The sequence below is a fragment of the Neophocaena asiaeorientalis genome, unplaced genomic scaffold (assembly GCF_003031525.2).
Source record: "Neophocaena asiaeorientalis asiaeorientalis breed wild unplaced genomic scaffold, Neophocaena_asiaeorientalis_V1.1 scaffold7, whole genome shotgun sequence".
NCBI lineage: Eukaryota > Metazoa > Chordata > Mammalia > Artiodactyla > Phocoenidae > Neophocaena > Neophocaena asiaeorientalis.
In genome coordinates, this window is record NW_020185337.1 from 8,599,413 (window position 1) to 8,625,217 (window position 25,805).

Genomic DNA, 25,805 nt, shown 5'->3' on the forward strand with positions numbered 1-25,805 from the left:
TTTCATTAATTTAAATATGTTCATAATTTAAACTTTTGTCTGCTAAGGTCAATAACAGGATCATCTCAGGTTCAGTTTTTATTGATGGCTTTCTTTTCTATGAATTACATTTTTTTTAATTTATACCTCTTCTTTTATTAAAAAAAGCCCTGAACACTGGACTTTAAAGATAATCTGTTGTATATTCTGGATTCTGTAATATTCCTTCGATGAGTGTAGGTTCTTGTTTTAGCAGGCAGTTTGATTACTGGCATGAACTTGTGGTAAGCTTGGTTTTCTGCTTTTTTTCAGTGTTGACCTATAGTTAGCCCAAGGTGTTTTCTAAGGTTCTCAGTAGGACTAAGCCTACAAACTCTGTCTTCTGTGGGGCTCCTGTAGGGGCTTGGTTTTAAGCTTTGCTGGGGCATGTCTAGAGTAGGTCTTGCTCTAAGTCATAGTCCTTACTCATTATACCTCTTGGGTGTCACAGCAGGATGCCAGGTGTTTTAACAAAGTATTAAGGAGACCTTTCCACTCTGGCAGGGCAGAACTCAAACATCCTCAGTTTGGCTTTTTCCTGGCTCTGCTCAATCTCCAGTGTCTCTGTTCTGCCTTGAAAGTGCTAAAAGCAGTTATCTTGTATGCCTTGAGTGGTCTTGCCCTGCACATGTACAGCTCATCTCTCAGCCACAGACTTTTGGAGTCCCTCACTCCCTCTGAGGTTACCTCTCTACGCAGCTACCTCCTCTTCAATGACCCACCATACACATCCCAGCAGCTCTGGCTGCCATGAATTCTGATCTTTGCACCCCTCAGTTTGACAGGACTGCTTGCTTGCTTTGCAGAGATTGTAGCCAGAAAATCAGTCTCCTGGGCAATCATGAGAGATATCTCATACATTTTGTTTTTCTCTGAGATTATAGTCATACATTTTGTTTTTCTCTGAGATTATAGTCTTAGGCTGCCTATTGTCTACTCCCTGAAATCAGTTGCCTCATTTTTCTGCCCAGTATTTGTATTCTTATAGTGGGAGGATTTGTCTGATACTACTTATTCCATTTTGGCTGGAAGGGGGACTAGTTAATTCCTAATGATTAAGAGTATTAACGGGCTTCCCTGGTGGCGCAGTGGTTGAGAGTCCGCCTGCCGATGCAGGGGATGCGGGTTCGTGCCCTGGTCTGGGAAGATCCCACATGCCGCAGAGCGGCTGGGCCTGTGAGCCATGGCCGCTGAGCCTGTGCGTCCGGAGCCTGTGCTCCGCAACGGGAGAGGCCACAACAGTGAGAGGCCCGCGTACCGCAAAAAAAAAAAAAGAGTATTAACTTTGGATTCCAACAGACGTAGGTTGTAGTCTCTAATCTGTGTGTTTAGGGGCTTCTTAGTTTCTCAGATTCTCAGTTTCCTTATTTATAAATTGGGACTAATGCCTATCTCAAAGGATTGTTAATAAGATAATATTAAGTGTATAGCAGATAACTAATAAATATTAGCTACTACTACTACTTAATGTTTCTTAGTAAAATTATTTATATTGTTTGTAATTTTATACATTGTTAAAATTTTTCTCTTATTCCACATTACAATGGAGGTCTGTAGAACTCAGTTATTTGTAAATTAGTCTTGTGTTTATGACTTTAATTATTTTAGAAAGTATATTTCTGTTTTAGAAAACATTTCTAAGAGAGCTTAAAGAATTCTCTATGGAAAAGTAGATAATAACCCAATAATGTAAAAAAGAAAATGAATTTTAACATGGTGAATTTCAGCATGAAGTACTAGCTAAAAGCTATGCAATATTATTGAAAATGGAAGAGATGGAAGCTTTCAAGCTTTGCTAGTGGTTGTTAGTTTTTAATTATTTGTGCAGGGGTAGGGACTTGGGGACAGAGTGATCAGAGTGACAACGTAATTTATTTTCAATTTTGGAATGTGTTGTTTATCTTTGGAGAAGATTTACCATCTTAATAATGTTTGGTTTGTGTTAACATTCAAATAAATGCTTTTCCCCCCTGGGAGCAACTGTTAATTATTAGCAAGGAGAATCTGCGTTGCAAAGAAGCATGATAGCTTCGGGACAAGGCAACACGAAATTTATAATTTAAAATGATCCACATGTGGACAGTTGTGAGAATTGACTATACTGAGAATATTCTACCTTATTAAAAAAAAGTGTGACTCCTTAATAATTTAATACCCTATATAATGACTCATACACACACACACACACACACACACACACAAACACAGAAAAACAGCAAACAACTGGAGCAGAATTATCTTATTTGCAACTTACATAGAAATCAAAGGAAAGGAAGTAATTAGCGTGTATTGAAGGTCCATTATGGGCCAGAGAAGGTGAAAAGTATTTTATCTGTTAACTTAGACAACCACTTCCAGATACATGTATAATCATTCCTGTTTCGCAGACAAGGACCCTGAATACCAAGGATTAAGACACTGTCCAGTTTAAGCAGCTGGGAAGTGATAGAGTATAGATTTGAACTCCGGCCTGTTTGACTCCACTGTCCTTGCATTTTCCACTCTATTATTTTTGAATAGCAGGCAAATTTTACTTACTGTAGACATTTTCTTCTTCTGGCCTTTTCCCAATAATGCAGTCTCGTAGTTGGCGTAGTTTTTTCTTAATGAGGGAACAACCAGGAAACAGAAGTCAAATTTCACAAATTTGTCATGGATTAAGATGAAAACTTTAACTACTACCACCAGTACCACCACTACTACTTAGTGTTAATTTGGTACTTACAATGTCCCAATCACCGTCCTTGATACTTTACATGTATTATTTTACTTAATCCTCACAACTTCATGAAGTGGATAAAAAACATCATCATCTCATTTTATAGATACGGAATCTGAGCTACAGAGAGGTTAAGTAACTTTCCCAAATCACACAGTTATAAGTGTTAGAATCAGGGTAGAAACCCAGAGCCCAATTCTTCTGGGAGCTGTTTTCCCAATTGAACACCTGAGGCATCTACATTGGCTATTTGGTGTCCAAAAGCAGGAGGCCAACACAGTGATGGTCTGCTGCTGTCTGAGCCGATCTCCAGCCTCTGCAGGGTACATGCCTTACTAGAAATTCCTTCTAAGAGCCAGGGACATGGTAGCAAATGATACACAAACTGGATTCCCTTCTTAACTCACCTGTGACCTTTCTTTGCTTTCCAAATATTCTACATTGAACATCTATTCACTATTTAACTGAAAGGTAAAGCAAGCTAACATTCAAAAAATCTGCTTTTAGAAGAGAATCTAGAGTAGCGCTTTTCCTAAGGGTTGCCCCCGAAGCCTAGAAACCATTTTTCCTAGAGTTGTTTTCATTGCCTTAAAGATCCCTTCCTATAAGTGGAGCAAGGGACTCACTGATTGTGAGTAGGAGTGAGGAGAGCTAAAGGCAAGGTTTTCTCAGCCATCTCACCTTTGACTCCAGGGATTCTACATGGGTCTTCATTATCCTAGAAACTCTTCCACTATTAACTCTGTATTTGTGCCATTTTTTCTCCTATTTTCCTAGGATAATAACTCTGTCAAGAATAATATAACTTTACAGCTACCTCTGAGAGATTCATTCTCAGGATACAGATGAACATTTTTGTAAACTACAAGAGTAATATTGAAAAGTATATGGGGATGAGCGTGTGTTGGGAAAACAGGGAGAACATTCATTTTTTGTTGTTCTGACTTTTGTTCAGGCCCTTATGTTAAGGACTGACTAAAAAAACACAGGGAAAAAGCTCTTTGACATTGGTCTTGGCAATGATGTTTTGAATATGACTGAAAAAGCACACGCACCAGAAGCAAAAATAAACAACTGGGACTACATCAGACTAAAAAGCTTCTGCACAGCGAGGAGACAACCAGCAAAATGAAAAGGCACACTATGGACTGAGGGAAAATATTTGCAAATCATGTATCTGAGAAGGAGTTAATATCCAAAATATATAAAGAACTCACACAACTCAGTAGCAAAACATCCCATATAATCTGATTAAAAAATGGGCAGAGGAACTGAATAGACATCTCTCAAAGAAGACATAAAAATGGCCAACAGATACATGAAAAAATTCTCAACATCACTAATCAACAGGGAAATGCAAATCAAAGCCACAGTAGGATCCTACCTCAAAAGTGTTAGAATGATTATCATCAAAAGGACACGAGCTAAGAGATAAGGTTATGGAGAAAAGGGAAGCCTTGTGCAGTGTTGGTGGAAATGTAAATTGGTACAGCCATTATGAAAATAAGTATGGAGGTTCCTCCATAAAAATAGTACCACCATATGAGTCAGCAATCCTACTTCTGGGTATTTATCCAAAGGAAATGAAATCAGGATTTCAAAGAAATAGCTGCCTTTCCATGTTCACTGCAATAGCCAAGATATGGAAACCACGTGTCTATCAGCAGATGAATGGATAAAGAAGATGTGTTATATATGTATATATATATGTGTGTATACACACACACACACACACACACACACACACACACACACTGGAATATTATTCAGCAAGGAGAAAGAAGGAAATCCTACCATTTGCGGCAACATGGATGGACCTTGAGGGCATTATGTTAAGTGAAATAAGTCATATAGAGAAAGACAAATACTGTGTGATCTCACATATGTGAACTCTAAAAAAGCCAAATTCATAGAAACAGAGTTGAATGATGGTTATCAGGGGCTGAGGGGTGGATGAAATGGGGAGATGTTGATGTTGGTCAAAGGGTACCAACTTCCAGTTATAAAATAAAAAGGTTCTGGGGATCTAATGTACAGCAGGATGATTATATTTAACAGTACTGTATTATATATATATTATATTTAGCAACTTGACAGTTGCTAAGAGAGGTAGCGTTATATGTTCTCGTCACACAAAAATGGTAATTTTGTGACATCATGGAGGTGTTAGCTAATGCTATGGTAGTCATCATTTTGCAATATATCACATCAACCCGTTATACACTTTAAATTTAGACAAAGTCAATGATATCTCAATAAATTTGGGAAAGAAATGGAAAAGAACTGACCGATTCCTCCCAAAGTCCTCAGTCAGTCACAAACTTTGGACTCTGATGGAAAGTAATCTTAGTGTTTGTATTTACAGGTTAAATTTTGTTTTGTTTTGTTTTGCTTACTGTATTCATTATCCCATTATCCCTATATATTAGTTAAGCCACACTGGTCTCAGAGTAGTTGAGTATAGACCACCTTAAATTCTTTCTAAAACAGTATTGAATATAAATACACAAATAACATGTAAACAACCAAGGGTTTAATAAAGCAACTAGTGAAACCTTACCAAGAAGGTATTTAGGTTGGATCACTTTAAATTGTAAACTTTATTATTGAAGGGTCTAAGAAGGATGAAGTACAATTGACTTAACAAAACGCATATAACTTATTTTCTAGCATTGCTAGGAAAGTGATTTGTAAGTCTGCACTTAGGCACATCTTACCCATTTCGGCATAAGAAGGATGCTTGACGGTGATGGCAATGGTGTGGATTGAAAGCAATACTGTACCGTGAACAACGATCCGTTACAGAACTCTACAATCAGCACTCTTAGCATTTGTTTGGCAAAAGAACTGCCCTTGCTTAACACTGCAAAATCTTGACCAGGTCCAGTCACCTAACCACAACAAGAGCTATCCATAGAGACAGGTGATTTCTGACAAGGCTTGTGATCTCAGATGTATTGGAAAAGTCCCTTGCCTAAACTATATCCTGTTTATATGCCATATTGCTTGAATCACCATTATGATTCATTTCCCTGTTGTTTAAAAATGTTTTCTTAAGCATTATTTTTAAATAAAAATGATCCTTGGGAAAGGTAGCATATTATGCTATTAATGATTATTTATACTTAGGCCTAATGTAGCTAATGAAATGTGTTTAATCAAACAGCTGCCTGAGAACTGGCTTTTAAGGTACTGGGGTTTATATGATGAGAAGAAAAAAGACTGGTAAAACATTTTGGGAGTGGGAAGGCCTATTGGATAGCTAGAATATGGTCCTGGTACCCTCACTGAGGAATGTCATGGGGTGTATATTATATTACACAGAGTATATTTTGTTTTCATTCTCCTCTTAGAACCACCTACTGTAGTCCCCTCTCAGGATGTAAGTTATGTTTAAAGAAGACAAGCTTATCTGAAGTTAATACTCTTGGCATAATTTCTCTGTAAATCCTGACCGATGTATATATATATTCATATATATGCAAATCCTGATATATATATATTTATGTATGTACATATTTATATACATGCAAATCCTGATATATATGTATATATATATATTTTTTTATTTTTCCAAAGGTTAAGGAGAAGAGATGATAAAACTTATTAAATATTACTTAGGACTATTGTCTGATATGATTTCAAGCATTTTCTTGTTCCCTTTAAGTCTGGTCTACACAATACATTCTTCAGAATCCTGAGCACGTTAGTGTAAAGATGCTTCACCTTAACTTCAGCAGTGAGATTCATAAAACATGCGCTGTGCTAAGGACAGCCTTATACGTTGATTAGGTATTAGCTCTGATATACATGGTCTCAGCATTGAGTTCATCGATGGTTTGTAAGCATGAAATCTGGGTATTGTCGAGCTTCTAATTGGTAGTTTAAAACCTCTTTTTTGTGTGTGGCTAGTTAAAAACAAAAGAACAGTTACCTGTATTTCTTGTTAAGAGAAAGAGGCTTACAAAGATGCTGGAGCTCTGCACCTGAGGAAATGCTCCAGAAGGGATTGGGGTCTGTATTACCTGCTGACTTATTTCCAGGCCAGTCTTCCCCATCTGCCAGTGTTTAAATTTCTCCAGGGCTTCGTCCACAGAGAGTTTCCCATTCTTGACTTTCTCTTGCAGGAGGATGAGTTCCTCCTGCCCAGCAGCAAGGCAGCCCCTTATGGTGGAAAAGCCTTGACTCTCCATCCGAGATCTGTCTACAATATGAGGGAAGGGTGTTTTAATGAGAAGTCTGCATATGACAACTGGAAAAAAAAAAAAGCACTCTAAAAAATAAGCAGTTTGAGTTTCTTGTTCTAGCTAGTCTATAAGCAGTTACAGAATAAATCAGTACAAATTTTTTAATGAGCTTCTTTCTAAGGATGGTCACGCCTCAGACCTAGTGTTATGGGTGAAAAGAATATGTCTCATCACTGAAAAACATAAAGGGATGAGGAGAGAAATAACAGCAAAAGTTCTGCACTAGGCTGGTGGTGGGCAGTGCCAATGTCATGTTCTTTTGTGAGGATTACTTTTAATTAGGTCCACAAAATACTTAGCATAGGGCCTGCTGCATAGGAAGCTAAATAAGAAAGAGTTAACACTATCATTACTAATAAATTTTTATGGAATAAACACAATCTCTCCAGCTTTGAGAAAAAAGATCTCAACCAACATCCAAATGTCACAAGAGGTGCAGGACCACTTGAGAATTTATTCCTGAAAGATTTAAAATAAATAATTGCTGGTCCTTTTGTCGTGACCTGCTTCCTTTTCAAAAGAGTTTATTTTGGAACATGCTATGTATTATTTGCTCGGCACGATGAGAACATTCGATGGTCTGATGTCTCTTGTGTGGCTGCTAATGCCACACCAGACACTGGCCTGAGGAACAGTGAGAGCAAATTGCAGACCACGGGTGAGTCAGTATTCTGATGGTGCTTATAAAGACATAAATGAAGCTGTATGCTTTTAGGGACTCTCTGTACTCTCCAGGCTACCCCAATCTCTGTTACTCCCTATAAGTCTCTGGATGACTTCACATTTGTACTGCCTGCCTGGCTGCAGAACTCATTTGAGTTCTCATTTACATATTTCTCCTAAGTCCAACATACTTATTGCGTTATCTCAGCAGGGATTGGATGGCTCAGCAGCAGCACAGGTCGTATGCACTATCAAATCCAAACATGCCCAGAGTCTAGAAGGAGAGAAGAGGTAGTCCTGCCAAGCTGTAGGCAAGTTGGTAGTAAATTGGGCCTATCGCTGGAGAAATTGCTCATTACCGGGAACTCTTTTTTCAAGAAAGAAGTAGATCAATTAGACTGTATCTAGACCTGATTGACGGGATTTGTGAAATGGGGAGGGCATTCAAATTCTATAGTAGTAAAGATTCATTGATAGGATTGGTTAGTCTGGAAATGAGAAGTTCAAGTACTTGATAGCAGTTTTAAGTATTTGATGGGAACTTGAGCCTTGGGGCAGTCTTGGAATGACCTCTCATGTCCCTTTCAGTTTTGAGATTCCAGCAGTGAATCTTGGAACAGGAGCACAGAGAGGATTCTTTTTTTGTAAAGTCTCACATGCACATAACACTGCTCCATGGCCAATCATTCTGATTCCCACGGGGGCTTTCTTGGCTTGTCTTTTCACTTCAGAAGTCCTATATCCCCAGAACTAACAAGATGTCAACAGATTCTATACTCTGAAATCTTTTCCTTCAGGGATGACAGGACATGAAATCCCACGAGAATTGGAGAAGCAAAAGTCAGCCAGAGGGCTCAGTGGTTCAGCAGCCAAAAGCACAGGTAACAATTGAGATCTTGCTTCTTGTACCACTTGCTTTTTATAGGTTTCCACAATCCAATTCAATTTGTAAGATGCTGTTTGCAGTAGAATTCCATGTGCCATTCCTGCCAGAGTGTGGAGGTTTAGCATCGTCATTTAACAGCTATGCCATTTAACTAGCACCTCACTTCTGTCATCCCTTTGCCTAAGTGTGAATCCATTTTTATCGCAAATACCCATGCATCTGGATTTTCTGCTTTTATAGAAGTTATCTCAAGCCAAGCCTTCCCAGAAAATGGTACCAACTTCAGTTTTGCTATATGTGCACGTTTAGCTGAATTAAAAAAAAAAACATTGAATTCTTTTAATAATATTCATTTCAATTATCCCTTCATATTTCAAATTTTAGCTACCAAAATATAAGTAAGATGACTTTTTGGGGGGAGGCAGGATTCAGTTTTGCATGGTTGTGCAGAGACAACAAAAGAACAAAATTCAGGAGTGGCAGAAGTTGTAGACAGATTGAGTCCCGAAAGTGAGTTGTTTACAACTAGACTAATTTTACATACATCTGCTTTTTCTTCTTTTTTTTTTTCCCCACACTAAAAACATTAAAACCAATTGTCTTGATAAATTACTATTAGGCATGACAAGCTGCAAAGAAAAATGATTAGGCCTTTTACCTCCTTTCTTTCTAAGGGCAGACTAATCAAACCAAAACATGCAACCTGTAATTTTTGGAAGGCTGTGCAGAATTTCTTTATTGCATTTAGATGACTATTTTATGGGGGGTGGAAGGGTTTTTCCTTGCTCCTCAAATTTGTATTTATTATTAGTTTATTCTCATAAGAGTTAGTATGAGTTTAACATAGTTTTCATTGAAAAGCATTTGTCATACTGCTGTTTGCCCACACGGCAGACTTGTTCTCTTATCGTAAAAGCTTCAAGACAAACTACAGTTTCTAAAGTTTTAGTTCCTTTCAGATCAGTTCTTCTTTACAAGATTTTCCATTTGATCAAGTTTTGGTCAAATTAACATCAAGCAACCTGTCTGGTGGACATATGAATCTAGAGATTAGGTGAGAAAGCAGATTGAGCTTTTCATAAAAGTTCTTTTTACTACCAAGTGACTGGCTAGAAGAACATTTTTCCTGAAAAACTGAAAGTCAATAACTTGATTGGCCAACACCAAAGAACTTAAATGTGAAATATTTACTTAGTAAATATTAGGTAGTCATTGAAATAATAATAATTTAAAAGACCAAGTGTAACGGAGAGTGTGCTTATTACACAAGGACAAGTACAAAAGCAGGATGCAAAATTGTATATATAGTAAAATTTTAACCATAAAAATGTTGTGCATATAATAAAGCAGGCAGGAACAGTTTTAAAGATGATACAGGTCGTTCTATTGTGATGGTATCAGAAGTGATTACCTTTTTCTAATTTCTGAAATAATACTATATTGCTTTTACAATAAGAAATTTCTCCCACTTCGTGAATAGGTTTCTCCATGGAATACACCCTTCCAAGCTATGCCAGATATACTATACCATGCCATAGTATACCATGCCATACCATACTGTACTATCTTACCAAATTATTTTGTGAGCAGCTGGAACAAACTTGAAAGTAATAGGACTTAAAAAAATCAGTGACCAAGGTTTAAATCTGAAGTTACGTTTTTGTTCCGTATCTAAGAAATTGGCAGCAAATGAGCTCAGGCTCACATGAGCAAATTAGGAGATGTAGTGTTGATGCCCCTTAACCTACAGCTGCTATTGACGGGTTCTCTCCTTGACTAAACTTTAGTCAGGCTCCTGAGTCCTTTTCCTAACTAGGGCTCACCTTTCGTACTTCCATGTCTGTCTTTGCATTGCTCAGTTTTCATAAGAATCCTGCTGTTGCTTTAGCCAAAATTCCCCACCCTTGATATCGGATCACCTTCAATATCTGTTTGGGTTCTTTTATCTTCCATCATCCCCCTGATGTGATCTGATCACTTGGCCTGCCTGGAGTAAGAATCCTGGTCAGTCAGTTTAGGGAGAATCTCTCTCACCCCTGGTGTTCTCAGTAATTTCCCATCCACTTCTCACCCCTCCCACACACTCTGCTCCTGGGTTATAAATTCGCATTCTTCCTTGTGGCATTCAGAGTTGAGACCACTCTCTCCCATACTGTAAAATCCCGTAGACAGCAATCCCTATATTGTTGTATATAATCCCCTGAATAAAGTTGGCCTTACTGTTTGACAAGTGGCAGGATAATTTTTTCATTGACAGTATATTCTTTGCCACTTCACTTTAATTGTAAATTCAGAAGGAGAGTCCCCATGCCCTGCCCCACCACCATTTAGAAAACACAGACGTGTACTAAGAAAGAAAATGACTGTCACTCACTACTACACTCTTCAGAAATGTGGAGTATTAACATTTTGATGTTTCTCCTTTTTAAGTGCACATTGCTTTCTTTTCTTCTCTTTCTTTTTCTGAACTAGGTTTATACTGGTATGTTTCCAGCTCTTTTCTCTTATCCCTATAGCCTAAGAATGTTTCCATGCCATTAAATATTCTTTGAAACATGAGTTTTAGTGGCTGTATTCTATTCTGAAATTTGTATATTCAATCAAGTATTTAACCATTTTCCTACTGTTGGCTATTTTGTTGTTGTTTCCAGTTTTTCCCACAGTTATGTACTATTGGTGCCTAAAAGTCTTTAACATAAATCATTGGCTGTATTGCTATTTATTTTCTTAGGATAGACTCCTGAAAGTCTAATTTTTGAGTATGTACACTTTTAAAGCTGTTGATACTTAGTGATCAACTCCTTTCCTGGAAATGTGTTGTTAAATACCTCTCACCAGTTGGATAAGAGAATGACTGATTTGATGCACTTCTGATAATATTTTGCATTATTCAAGTTAAAAAAAAAAGCACAAAAACTTTTAGTAATTTGATAACCTAAACCATTCTTTCACTGTTAAGTGATTCTTATTGTCAATGTAATGCTAAATACTGTAGCTTTAAGCACTGCATAAGTACTAGACCTTAATACACATGGCAAGTGGTGCTGACTTAATCTCTTTATTTTCCTAAATAGTTGAGTTTGAAATAACTCAGTGACAAAACTTGTCCTGGGTTACCTTTTGAGTTAAAACTTAATACAAATATTCCTTAGTTATTGGTCTAGTAATATTTTAAAAATTCCTTTCATCACCTGACATAATTTTTTTAATAAGTTGACTTTGTTTTATTAACACACTATTATTTAGCGTAGTTTTAGGTTCATAGTCAGACTGAGTAGCAGTTACAGAGATCTCCTGTATACCTCCAGTCCCACATATGAGTAGCCTCCCCCATTATCAACACTGCTCACCAGAGGGGTACATTTGTTACAGCTGATGAGCTTACATTGACACGTCATTATCACCTGACATAATTTTGTTAATTAGTATTTTTCTTTGAAAAGTCACATATATATATTTTAAAATTTTATTGGAGTATAGTTGATTTACAATGTTGTGTTAGTTTCAGGTATACAGCTGAGTGATTCATTTATACATATACATAAATTCATTCTTTTTTGGATTCTTTTCTCATATAGGTTATCACAGAATATTGAGTAAAGTTCCCTGTGCTATACAGTAGGTCCTTGTTGGTTATGAATCATATATATTAGTGTGTGTATGTTAATCTTAAGCTCCTGATTTATCCCTCCCCCCACCACATTTCCCCTTAAGTGGGACCATAAGTTTGTTTTTAATATCTGTAAGTCTGTTTGTGTTTTGTAAATAAGTTCATTTTTATCATTTTTAAAATTAGATTCCATGTGTGAGTGATATCATGATATTTGTCTTTCTCTGTCTGACTTACTTCATAACCTCTAGGTCCATCTGCATTGTTGCAAATGGCGTTATTTCATTCCTTTTTTATAGCTGAGTAATATTCCATTGTATATATGTACCACATCTTCCTTATGCATTCCACTGTTGATGGTCATTTAGGTTGCTTCCATACCTTGGCTATTGTAAATAGTGCTGCAATGAATATTGGGGTACATGTATCTTTTCAATTTATGGTTTTCTCCCGATATATTCCCAGGAGTGGGATTGCTGGGTCATATGGTAGTTCTATTTTTAGTTTTTTAAGGAACCTCCATACTGTTCTCCATAGTGGCTGCACCAATTTACATTCCCACCAACAGTGTAGGAGGGTTCTCTTTTCTCCACACCCTCTCCAGCATTTATTATTTGTAGACTTTTTGATGAGAAAATCATATATTTTTATACACAAGAAAATGAAACAATTCCTCTGATTCTATATACTAACATCTTCTCATGACTGCTTTTCTTACTGGCGTATTCTCTTAGTTAGATTTGCCAGAGCATTTGCTAATTTATTCTTTTTAAAAATAAACTTTCAGATTTAGTTAAAATTTCCTATGTTTTCACATCTGTGAATTTTAAAAATTCTACCATTAATTTTCAACTCTTACTAGATTTATTACATTGGTTTTATTCCATAATTTTTTTTTTACTAGTATCTAGTTCCTTTGTTTTCCTTTTCTTGTTTAATAACTAAAGATGTACAGCTGTGATGTTGCCTCTGCTTATAGTTTGCTTGCTAAGCATTCAACTGTGTTTTAATTTTGTTTGCCTTCAGAGGTTTTTAGAATTTCTTCAGGTGTTTTTCATTTCTGTTATTAATTCTTTAAAAAGTATACTGAGATCAAAAAGTGGGTTGAATAGGTCATATTTTTATTGAGTTTTTAAAAAAATCAGATAGCATATTATCAAGGGTTTTGAAAAGTGTACAGTCTATTAAGTACAAACTTAACATTATCTTAATTTTTTATATACCCTATTTTATTGTTTTTGCATTTTTACTGTTTTATCAAAGATTCAAAGTATTTATAACCTCTTACTACTACTGTGGTTTTTGTCAAATTCTTTTATTCTACCACATTTTACTTAAGTATTTTTAATATTTGCCACATAAAAGAACATGGATGACATGCTTTTATTTGGATTTTAGAATTTAAATAAATAAAATGATTTCTTTTTCTAATACTTTTGCCTTGAATCCTATTTTCTAAAATTAAGATTGAAAACAACTCGTTTATTTCTTTTTCTTTAAGCAACCATTAATGACCATAAATTTTCAACTTTAGTATTTTTTTTACAGTATATCTTCAAAAAGCAGGATACAGTTTGATTTTGTCTTTTATCCAAATTTGAATCTGCATCTTTTATAAAAGAATATATAATGTGGTATTTGGAACCAGGCAATCATGGGTACAAATCTCAGATCTGTCTCAGCCCACCTTTGCAAGCTTCACTTTGTCTACAAAATGGAGGTAAATAATACCATTAGTTACAGGGTTGTTGCAAGGTTTAAAGGAATTAATATGTGTAACATGCTCTGTAATGTTCCAGGCTTGTGCAAAAGTCCAGGAAATTGTAGAGATAGTTGCTGTTACTATGATAACCTGGAAGAACAGGATAATAGGAGATTCTAAACATGGGCTTCAGAGTCAAAAAGAATTAAACTGAAACTCCACCTCTACCACTTATTAGTTCTGTGACCTTGATTACAGATAACCAATCCATCTTAAAAAGGAAAATAATATCTACCTCATAAGATAGCTGTGAGGACTTGATCTATGGTATATAAATGCTTCACACAGTGCCATTTGCCCTCAGTGATTGTGACTGCTCTTTGAGGATGTTTAACTGACACATGTATTTTCATAACTGCTGTTCTAATTATAACCTTATTTTGTATCATTTTTTTGCCTTTTTTTTAGTTTTTGTCTTTTGCTAGAAAGATTGGGTAGATATAGTGTATATATATTCTATAATTATATAATATTAAGTGATTTCGAAGGTATATATTTTGTTTTAAAATAATGATTACTTTTATAAATTTCAGAGATTTTTTACCTTATATTTTTTGATTAGTATAGACTTGATAGGGCATTATTTTATTTTTAAATTATTTTCTAGTTCCTAGACATTTTCATATTATTTGAGCACTGGACCTAGATTATTGCAATAAAATTATGATCTCTTGCATTGCATATTTTTATCACCAATATTTTACATTCAGATGTTTTATAAATAAATTTATAATAATTATTTAAATTTAATTCCATGTTTTATTGACTTCATTATTCAGCACAAATTCTTTAATGCCATAACTTCTTTTTTTTTTAATTTTTGAAGTACAGTTGATTTATAATATCATGTAAGTTTCAGGTGTACAGCACAGTGATTTAGTTATATATAATACATATACTTTCTTTTTGAGATTCTTTTCTTATAGGTTATTATATAACATTGAGTATGGTTCCCTGTGCTATACAGTAGGTCCTTGGTGGTTATCTATTTTATACCTAGTAGTGTGTATATGTTAATCCCAGCCTCCTAATTTATCCCTCCCCCCACCCCCTTTTCCCCTGTGGTAACCATAAGTTTGTTTTCTGTGTCTGCAAGTCTCTTTCTGTTGCTAAGTATCTCTCACTTATTTAGAAGATATTTGGGGGAATACTTTCATGATGACATAGAAATGCTATCTTTTCTAAAATCTTGGACATCCAAAAAATATATTTGTTTTCTTCTTACACAAACACATTAGCTGACTAAATATAAGTTGCAGCGTTTTCCCAATAAATCATGTAGTCCATTATCTCAAATTTTTGTTACATCATTTTCTAAATTGTAAAACTGATTTTGATTTTTTAGAAGAAAATCTAAGTTAACATATTTCCTCAATACTTTAGGGTTGTTTTTTCATCTTTATAACTAAAACAGTTTGCTAAGATGCTTTTAAATGTGGGTATATTTCCTTATTTTTTGCTAGATCACAGCGAGTCCGTACAGTCTGCATATTCATTCCCCCACTCTTCTGTACTCTGAAGCTTTGTTAAACTATGTCATTGATTGTATTTTCTAGCCTATTTTTAAAAACACCTATTATACATGAGTTGGATTTCTGTTCTCCATGTCTTTTGACTGTTTTTAGTATTTCCATGTATTGGGAACAAACCCTTTTCCAATTATGTTCTCAACTTCAATAATTGATTTTACCCACTGTCACTCCTTTTTGTTATAACCAACGTGGATTTTAGTTTGCTACTGAAATTTTAAGTTCCAAGTTTATTTTATTTTTGCCATATGTCCTCTAGTCACTTGATCCATTTTCGTCATGTCACGTTTCACCTCATCCTGCCATCTCAGCTAAAATGTCTTTCATCTGTTTTGCTTTCATCTCAGCCTGACCTTGACCCCGGACTTTCTGTTGATGTTTCTTCTCTATGTTTTCAATTTGTTTGTGAGTTTGCAGTTTCCTGAAATTTTCTTTTTTGGCTCCTGTATATTGTCAGTGGGTATCTAGCACTGATCCTGAAAGCTGAATGGTTTAGCTTAATTTAATAAATGAAAATTAAAGATAACTCATACTTCTTTACAGTTATTTTGTAAAAACAATTACACATTATTAGTTGGGATGTTCTTATTTTGTGTGTGTGTGTCCGGGGTGGGGCACACTTGCATATTTCCCACTATCTCCATACTGATAGCTTGGTGCTTCTTGGGAAGATATATGACAACCTTACTCATTAAGGAAGTCATTTACAGAAGTATAATTATCCTGAGTCTTCATGATGAAATTCTCCTTCCTTTCCTTTGACATGGTTTTTGAAGTTCTCATATCATTTATTTGTTCTCTCCTTCAATCTTCTTAAAAGAGAACGCATCTATAGAATCATGTTTGACAAGAGATTTGGTGACTGTTTATCCTTTGCTTCTATTCCTTGTGTTCAGATCAAATTTTGTTCTCTGCTCTAGGACTACAGAGGACTTTGGTGCAACTCATAACTCAAGATCCCAGGACTTACCAGCTTTGTCTAGTGCAGCTTTGTCACAAATAGGTGGAACATGATTCTTTGGCACTATGTACTGATAGGTCTGCAAGCAACGAACTCCCTGAATAAGTAAGTTTTCTTGCCCATCCCATCTTTCCTTCACAGAGCTTTACTTCAGGGTCTCAGGTTGCTTTCTACTGGGAGAACTGCTTTTTCTGCATGTATATAGAAAGACCAGAGCTGGAGTGGAGAGAACTTTAAAAAATTAGCATTTGTGTAGTAGAGTGATAGCTAGGGGTCAGCGGGTGGACTACTGGTTTTATTTGCTTCAATCCCTTTTTTTCAACCTTAGAATTAATTGGAATTAGTCCCATATTCCAGCATTAGCTTTATTCCAGTCTTTGTTTCCACTATTATTAAGAATTCCATCTTTTTGATGCCTTTCCTTCACAAGCATTTCTGAGAGGCCACTGCTGGCTGCTGACACATCACCATTTTAGACAAGAGCTCAGCTATTACACAAGTTTTTCCAGGTATGACCTTAACAAAAACAGAAACCAACCAAACAAAAAACTCCTATGAACATGACAAATGGAAATGTCAGTTATACTGAAAAGGAGAATTGAAGCCATTATTCTTTTATGGAGTACAAATAACTACATTTTGATAATTTCCCCTCTTTTCTTTTTAATATATCAATTACTGGCAAAAGTAGCCAGATGAAAATACCTCAGGGACCCGCATTCTCTTTTGCCCACATAAGGGTAATACCATCTGCATTTCTCCAGGTCTCCTACTTATAGAAAATTCTGTTATTTAACATTCATCACACTGCTGCAGCACTGGGAACTTACAGAGCTCATACAAGATATGTTCCCTGACTATATCTTTCCCAAGAGCATGCACACCCCCTGAAAAGACCAGCCGATAACGATTTTGCAGTCTGCATCGAGGAATTAGTGGGCAGAGACTATATCAGAGATTGCAAACTTGTAAGCCTACAGGGGCCAGAAAGATGGAATTACTGAGCAGATAAGATTCAGTGCCTGCTTATTAAACACATCTGAATAGTCTTCATTATCAAAAATAATTATTTTCTCTTTTGTGTTTTTATTCATAGCATGATTCTCTTGATACGTCTTTTATTTTCCCAGTTCTGATAGAATTATGAGTTTAGAGAAATGTGTCTCAAATATAAGACAATATGGAAAGCATGATAACAAATGAAACTATCAAAAGTAATCTGTAGCAAATGATACAATAGTACAATAGGGAGTGGCTGGAGATTTGAATCGTTACATGAGACATGGATTTAAGCATGGTTTAAACGTGGCAAAAACCTGAAATTATATTGTGCACATTATTTTTGAAATAAAACATATTTAGAGGCCAAATCTGACCACAATATGGCCTTTCAAACAGTTTCTTTTGGTTAGATTTTGTTTTTTGTGTGTTGGTTTGAGATTAGTATTATAGCATATTACTGTTCTCTTGTGTTCTGCTTGTAGCCCATGTCTAAGGTAGGACTTAGGCAACTAAATTCTAGAAGCTCCACAAATAACTCTTATGCTCATCTGGGATTGAGAGTCACTGGTATAGGCAGCTGGTTAGGGTGGACGTGCTCCTCCTACCTCCCACCTAACCCCACCCCTCAAAAAAAAATGGTTTGCCTTCCAAGCATGACAGCAACAACACATGCTTGCTGAGAGGATTATTATTTCACTGTATGGCTGGGCGTATCTGTGGCCATGACCCATGCTCACACGGAGGCAGTTAAGAATGCTAAGGACGCTAAACACCATGAACGGCCATGCTTCACCTCGGAGGTACCACCGTGTTGACAAAATGGGGATGATTACGGTGAAGACAGAAAAGGCCCCACGGCGTAGCCTAGAAAAAGATGTAACAGAGAAAAACAGGTCTGGGAGACGTGAGCAATCTTGACCCTAGACTATTATATGATTTTGTGAGGCACGGAAAATTAATCAGCTATTTCCATGTCCTCAAAGTCCTTACATTCCTCCAGCACCCTTTGACTTGATCATGTTCACCTAGTAGTCTTCTAATTACTAATTATATTTTATAAAAACTATTAATAATATTTGGCAAGGGTCTAATGAATACAAGCATTCTCATCACTGGGAAGAAATCTTCCCATAAAACAGATTTAATCCATTGGGATTGGGGGTTATAAATCAGTCCTCCATGAGCTTAGTTAACAGGACTCAGACATCAAAACTCTAATTGATTCCAAACCCACTGACAAATTCAGTTCTCTGGTTTGCCACGTTGAAGAACAAACCCTTGACTGCTCTGTGAGGCTCAATTTTGGGAAGTGGGTGGAGGTGTGGTAGCAGCACATTCTGGGGACAACACTCTGGCACTGATTTAAAATTTTTCTAATTTTAAAACCAACTTGGAAAAACTGATTTTAAAAATGTATTTTGATGGAAACTTTTATCTGTGATCCAGAGTCCTCAGCATTTTTCTTATATTTTTTCCAGGATGTGAAAATTGAGTTGAAGAAATCTGTTGAGTTTCCATGGAAATGGTGCCAATTAATTTTTTTCGGTTCCTCAGGAAAATTCCTTGACTTAGCAATAATGTAGCTTCCTGGCAATCCCTTGGCAGTCTTCAACACAGAGCATCTGAAATGCCTATACTTTGAGTGGGAAAATAGTTGGCTCTCATAATCCCTTTCCCTTCCAGCATATAGTGAAATAATTGAATAATTTATTTAACCTTTAGAGAACCTGTCCAGTCCCTTTAAAAAATCTTGACTCTGACAAACACTTCACAAAAGGGTCTTTTTGTTCTCTATCAATCAAATAAAGAGATTATCATTGGTGAAGCATGCACTGTTTTTCCTATTACACCATGAAATCCCAGGATATTTGAAGAGTATTCATTAATTTAGGAATAAGTAGTTTTGATTGTCTAGTATGTCCCATGGTCTGGATGGTCATAAATATCTGAAAAGATTTAGAGAAAAATGGCTGGACATTGGAAGTCCATTAGGTACTTAATTCTTTAATTTCAAAACCTTCCCCATTCTTTTTTTTTTTTTTTTTTTTTTTTTTTTTTTGGGATCCCCTGCATCGGCAGGCGGACTCTCAACCGCTGCGTCACCAGGAAAGCCCCCCCATTATTCTTAATTATGTTCTTCTCATGCTAGATTCTGATTTCCCTGCAGACCGCAGTTATCAGGAAGGTTTTTTTTCCCTTAACAAACATTTCATAGGATTTAATGTTCCTCTACTCCTTGAAAACAGAACAATAATCTTTTCCATTCTGCTGAATTACTAATGTCCACAGTTAAAGGAATCTAGGGGAACTGCTCTAAGGTGACTAATCAAAAATATCATCAATAATTGGATTGAAATATCTAGAGAGTGAAAAATTCACACAAAAATTTGATTAGCATTTTCAGTAACCTAACCCCCCAAGAATTAAAAAAATCTGGTCATCATTCATCTTGAAGAAGCAAATTAAGTAACAAGATATGGACAGATGTTAATCCAGTAAAATATTTTATAATTTAGGTTCTTGTTTCCTTTCACCATTCTCTCCTCCCCTTTTATTCTGAGTACAGAAGGGACTATTTTTTCTATACATATGGTAGAATATTAATAGGTGTCTTCTAGGCTTCAAAAACATTAGCAGCCTTTTCTTACATTGCTCTCTGTGGGACAACCAGAGGATGACAGATCAGGCATTCTGAGGATCCCTTCATTACACTTGCTACTTGTCCCCTTCTTTCATCTCCTGTGGCCTTCTTCACATCATCCTCCTAATTCTAACGTAATTTAATTAAAATATAATAATTGAATAATCTGTTAAAAATGCTTTAGGGAAACTTTCTCCCAAAGAGCTCAGAGCATCCCCTCTCTTTATTCTTTTCCAAGCTCTGTGAGGTATGTGGAAGAGTCCAGATAGGAATAATCTTCTCTACTTTAATTCTTCAATAACTGTTTGATCCTAATTGTACAATGATCTCACATGGAGTTCTGCATTTATTTCTTGAGAGAGCTGAAGGCATGGTGGGAGGCTAATAGTAGACTTAAAAAGATATATCTTTCCCTTCAAACTAAGAAATCACTGGAAATGAAAAATTGTCCAATAAGGAGAGTTTTTTGCATACAAATTTATAAGTAGTCTATCCAAGTGATTTGTAGGAGACTGGAAGTTCAGGTCCATCATGTGCTGCATTCAAACACCACATACTTAACTGGAAGAATCATCTAAGTACAACCTCGCTGCGGTGAGAAATGCCACTTGAAGTGATGGGTGATGATCGTTCATTTAAGGACACACCTTTGTTTGAAGGATGATCCATAGCATCCCAGGAGCAAGTCCATGAGGTTCTGTATTTAATAGGTCCGTGGGTGTCAGAAGTTGGTGCAGTCAGCACTTTGCTATTTTCACAATGGCACACAAAGAGGCTATGGAAGTGGCTGCTGGTGAAATAACTTCCCAGTTTTATTTTAATGTCTCTCTCAATGATTTATGAGTAACATTTCAAGGTAATATTATTTTGGAGTGATGTTATTTCAAAAGTGGGTTGAGGTTAAAAGCATCTGTACATGCTCATTGATTATCAGAGTCATCCAGTGTTACCTCCACCTCTGCCACCTTTTATGTTTTTCATTTTTGAACTTTAACCAAAGATTTATTATCAGAAAAACATCATAATAAATAACCTGCCAGAGTACCTCTTTTCAATGGAACCAAGTGTGTCAGGAAAGGCTGGAGGCAGCTGCCTCCTTATGAAAGCAAGAGGAAAATATTCCTCCTGTGTGAGATGCCTCTGAGCTAGTGTTCAGCTCTTTTCTGCATGACAAATAATTGTTCCAATAAATGGTAGGTCCATTACCCAAGGCAAGAGAATAGTGAGACAATCTTTGACTGGAGTTCAGTGCAGAGCACAGAAAACCCATGCTGGTCCCCTTCATGGGGGCATCAATCATCTGCCCCTCCTACCAAGTTAGGTTCCAGAGGCTTCTCTCTAAAGGTCTCTGAGGGATGTTAGAGAATTTGTCTTACTTGACCCTCCTGGAGCTCTGATAACAAACATTATCAACATCACCACAAATATCCTAGTAAGGCCTTTGTTCAATTCTTGCCTTTGTTAATTAAAATAATTTGGCTTTGTTAATTAAAATAATTTTCTTGCATTAATCTTACTATGGAAAAATTATACTTGGGTAAGACACTGACTGACTTAACAGTAAAATTAGCCAAGTACACAATTATTTACTTCTACAGCAGGAGACCTTATTCCGTATTCATAAGATTTCTTTAACTCTTACTTAGAGATTATTAACTAAACTGAAGTTCATGTTAGTACCTTGTTTCTTAGGGCCATGGAACTTGTCACCATTTGATTGTCTTCTGGCAGTCTTTTGTTGAAACACTGTAAAAAACAGAACACAGATTATTTATTGAACATAAACATAAAAAAGAACACACTGTGGAAGACTGTAGGAAATCAGAATGCAGCACTTCACTTTCCTTAGTAACAATTCCTGAACTGTATTATTTTTTGAGTAGGAGGATTATTAAATTTACAATTTTCTCATTTGTGCAGCTTATCAGTCATTTTCAAAAAGCATTTCTTTGCACAGAATAGTATAATGCTGATGGAACGCCTCATTAAACTGTTTAAATCAAGATATGATTCCATGTTGATACCAGGTAAAGATAAAAGCTACATTTTGTTAAAAGTGATAAATGCTAAAATCACATGAAAAATTCCATTTGCACAGAAATTACTCATGCTGACTTTTTGGTGATAAGCAAGGATAAAGACTTGCTTCTTAAACAGATGAAAAGACTGCTGGATTCCCAGATGTAATAATAAAAAAGATACTTTATTCTTGCATCATCTAGCTAGACCTCAGACCTATTAAAGCAGCTTATTCGAATTACTCCATTATCTGAAAAGTACTTTGTTCTCATTTATTATTTCTTACATGGAATTCTGTGAGACCAGTCAGCATTACCCCATTCAGCAGATGAAAGATAAAACTGATTGTTTAATATTTATTGAGCACCCACAAAGTTCCGTATACCTTCTGGTATTTGTTAATGAGGAAGTCTATAGCCTTTAGAGCTTGACTTTAGAAACTGAATATCCCAGACTTCCATTCATTTTTTATGGGTAGTCTAAACTATAGGGTTTGGGAACTGAAAGAGGCCTTGGAGATTTAGTCCGATGTCATATGTTTATAGATGAGAGAGGTGGAAATAACTAACATATAAAATAACTAACATATAAAAGGGCTATGTAATTTTGCAATGATAGTGGAGCTATCATTTTGGATCTTTGCCATTGGTCTCAGTATTCTTTAAACCAATCTAATATCAAGGTCATATCTGTGATGAATCCAGGTAGCATTTTTTTCAAATTTAAGAAAGTTCCCTAAGCCATATCAAATCAATAATTATTTATTAAGCACATATACTTTGCCAGCTGTTGTCAAGAAAAAGGGTACTCTGCTCTGTCCTTCAAACAGGAGAAGCGAATATACTTTCAAAGTATGATGTGTTTAAGAGAAATTATACACATGAAATAATATTTTTGGTTGAAAATCAATTTTCTGCTTCAAGTTAGTATTTGGAAAACATGCTAAATATAACTTACTGGCAAGTTCTGGGTTTGTGGCTTACATTTTTTCTCAAATAAAATATACTGATGGATATATGGTATGTGAATGTATTTTAGGATAATAAAAGCATTTTTATAAGTGGTGCTTGACTTTTTTCATTGGCCAGTTTGTAAAGTCTTGAAAGAATAAAACACTTCTGAAATTTTAATAACATGCAGACACTCTGTGCTTTTTCACCAGTATTGTTAAGATAGTAACTGAGACTGTCTCAGACAAAAAAGCTGTAATCTGGCATCATTAATATGGGAAATAATCTGAATCCAAAGATAAATTCAGAAAATAAATTCTTCCAATAAAAAGTATATTAATTGATAAGTTTTAAGAACTCTGATAAATTTTGAAGCTATGGAGTACTAGAATTTTTTTCCAGCTTTTTGGCATTCATTTGTTAAAAATCAGTTTACACCTTATATTTTATTGAAATACATTTGTTGACAACAAATGTCCAGACTTTGTGAAATACAGTAAATGTTAGGTAAACATGCTCAGTTTCTAGATTAAGAAGTGACAGCAGCATATTTATTCATTGTTGACATTTCAGCAGCGTTTGTAGCTAGAACAGCCTGGGACTGGGTGGAGGATTGCGGTGGGAGAGTAGGGGTGCTCTGAGTAGAATGACGATGAAAGTGCTGATAACAGAACTCATTAAGAGCAGGATGGGCACTAGGTCATGCCCCATAGTACAAAAATCCTCTCTACCACAATAACCTCCCTTGAAATTCCCTCCTAACTCACCTCCAGCTCCACCCACTACAACTGTTATCCTCCTTTCACCTATAGACAAGCCTCATTTCCTTACAAGAACTCAATTAGCAATTAGCATATTGCCAAACACACTGTTTCTCATTGTTATGAAAGTTGGGAGGTGTTTTTGAATATAAATTAATCTTGGGAAGACACCTATATTAACTTGTTTCTTGAAGAAAGAGCTAGCCCATCCAAATGATCACCGATGCAAACGTGCATACCAAGGACACATGCTCTATTAGCCTTAGGAAAAGAATACATAGATCTAAAATTCCAGACTTTGTTAATCTTTCTTCTTACAGTGAATATTCGCTGAAACATTTAAATTGCTTCTACCGGCGAAATCTTTGCTCTAGAAAGCTTTATACACTTTGTTTACCATCTCACCCACACAACGTTTATGAGAGGTAACTATAAAATCCATGATATAGGGAGAACTAAGCACTGGGTATGTATCATTCAGATTTATATATGGAAGGTATGTATTTTTATACAACAGGATTTTTGGTAAGATGAGATTCTGTTCTAAACACATAGCAACTGAAAAACAATCTATATACTAGAATGCTAATCTGCTTGGCACAGTGGAAGGGGTATAATTTTGTCTTAATATTATCAACATGCATGGCATGGGAAAATGGCTTTCTCCTTCTGGGCCTTTATTTCCTTTGCCAATACAGTTAAGGCTTAGATGAAATGGTCTCTAGTGACTTACTCAGTTCTGATATTCCAAAACGCTACCAATTCTTTTTCCCCAAGTCATTCCAGGCCAAATGGTTCCTGGATAAATTCTCAAATGAACATGAATTTAAATAGAATGCTACCTTTGAGGGGGAGATTCTTTTTACTGGGGGCTTAGACTAACAGGAACACTAGCAAGTTAAATCACAGACCAATGTTTGTTAGTTTTCCATAATATATGGAGACAGTCCTGTCTCTATGTGTTTGAATTCCCGGAGAATATTATTTTTGACCGCATTTTATTGCGTCAGTGTTCAAATGATGCTATGAAGGCAATTATGAAATAACGTCAATTTTGATGACTCTGCCCTAGTGAAACCGTATTTTTCTCTTCCTACCTAAAATTGGAATTTGATGAGAAAGACTAATGAATGCATTATTAGTAGCTGTCACTACCTTTAAACATTAAAAAAGTCCATAAAGAAAGAAAAACAATTTTTGAGATTCAAAATAATCTCAAACAATGCAAATGCCCCAAATATCACCCCCATTTATTTTAAATATTTGGTGGAATGACTTCTATAAAATTTTCTCTAGAACAGAAATGACACTGAATGGAAAAAATTAGCATAGTATTAAATATTCAAAATGTTAAGCAAAGCAGAACTATCAGAAGAGCAGAGGAGGAGAAGGTGAAATATAACGAATTCACTTGCACCATTTGTCTTTCCAGGTTGCTTCTGCCAAGAACGTTCTTCACGTCAACCTCATTAGTGGCCTATTTCAAGCAAACAGATTCTTCCAGGGCTGCCCTTCTTTGAAAATCTGATAAAGCTTATTTGGAATTATTTTGTAAGTGGCTAAGCTAATGGAAAGTCTTTGTAATGCGTAGCCAAATGTGTTCATAAAGATATGAATTATAAACCACAAACCCCTTGATGTTCCATGCCCATTAGAAGTGTGAAGTGAAATGCTGTTTAGAGCTGCATACCTATCACTGATGATAATTCTTGAAACTAGGGATTTGACATAAAATGAAATATACAAATCTGTATTGTGCTTCAGGTCCTCAGTCTAGGTAGCAGCAGTATGTTTATTAAACACTCAGCAAACTTTCATTAGATTGCTAACTATGTAGCGAAGTGCTGTACTAGGTCCTAAGGATGCAAAGGTAAATAAAATGCGGTCAGCTTCCATACTGTCCTCCATTTTGGTGTATTATTTTAAGCAAAAGTCAAATGTGTCATTAAGGCCTACTCATGAGAGAGGACAGAGATAAAAAACAATCAGAAGGGCAAGGGTCATAATGCAACCTCTGTAGCCTTCCTCTTCCTACCT

General features: G+C 35.9%; 1 protein-coding gene and 1 long non-coding RNA gene across 7 annotated transcripts in view; one reads left to right on the forward strand and one right to left on the reverse strand.

The window, feature by feature from the left end:
- The window catches only part of BANK1 (B cell scaffold protein with ankyrin repeats 1), a 315,016-nt gene that overhangs the window by 11,716 nt on the left and 277,495 nt on the right, over nucleotides 1-25,805 (reverse strand). For all 6 annotated transcript variants that reach the window (XR_003001982.1, XM_024736054.1, XM_024736053.1 and 3 more), the window contains exons 11-13: nucleotides 21,719-21,784; nucleotides 6,763-6,941; nucleotides 2,557-2,620 (exon numbers count right to left, since the gene is read on the reverse strand). Coding sequence is in view for 5 of the 6 variants with exons in the window: in XM_024736054.1 (XP_024591822.1) it covers nucleotides 2,557-2,620; nucleotides 6,763-6,941; nucleotides 21,719-21,784 (309 nt within the window). In the remaining variant the exon portion in view is untranslated. The remainder of the gene's footprint in view (nucleotides 1-2,556; nucleotides 2,621-6,762; nucleotides 6,942-21,718; nucleotides 21,785-25,805) is intronic.
- Nucleotides 8,451-25,646, forward strand: LOC112393721 (uncharacterized). Its single transcript, XR_003001983.1, has 3 exons — nucleotides 8,451-8,528; nucleotides 16,355-16,500; nucleotides 25,201-25,646. It is a non-coding gene; the product is annotated as an uncharacterized LOC112393721 (long non-coding RNA).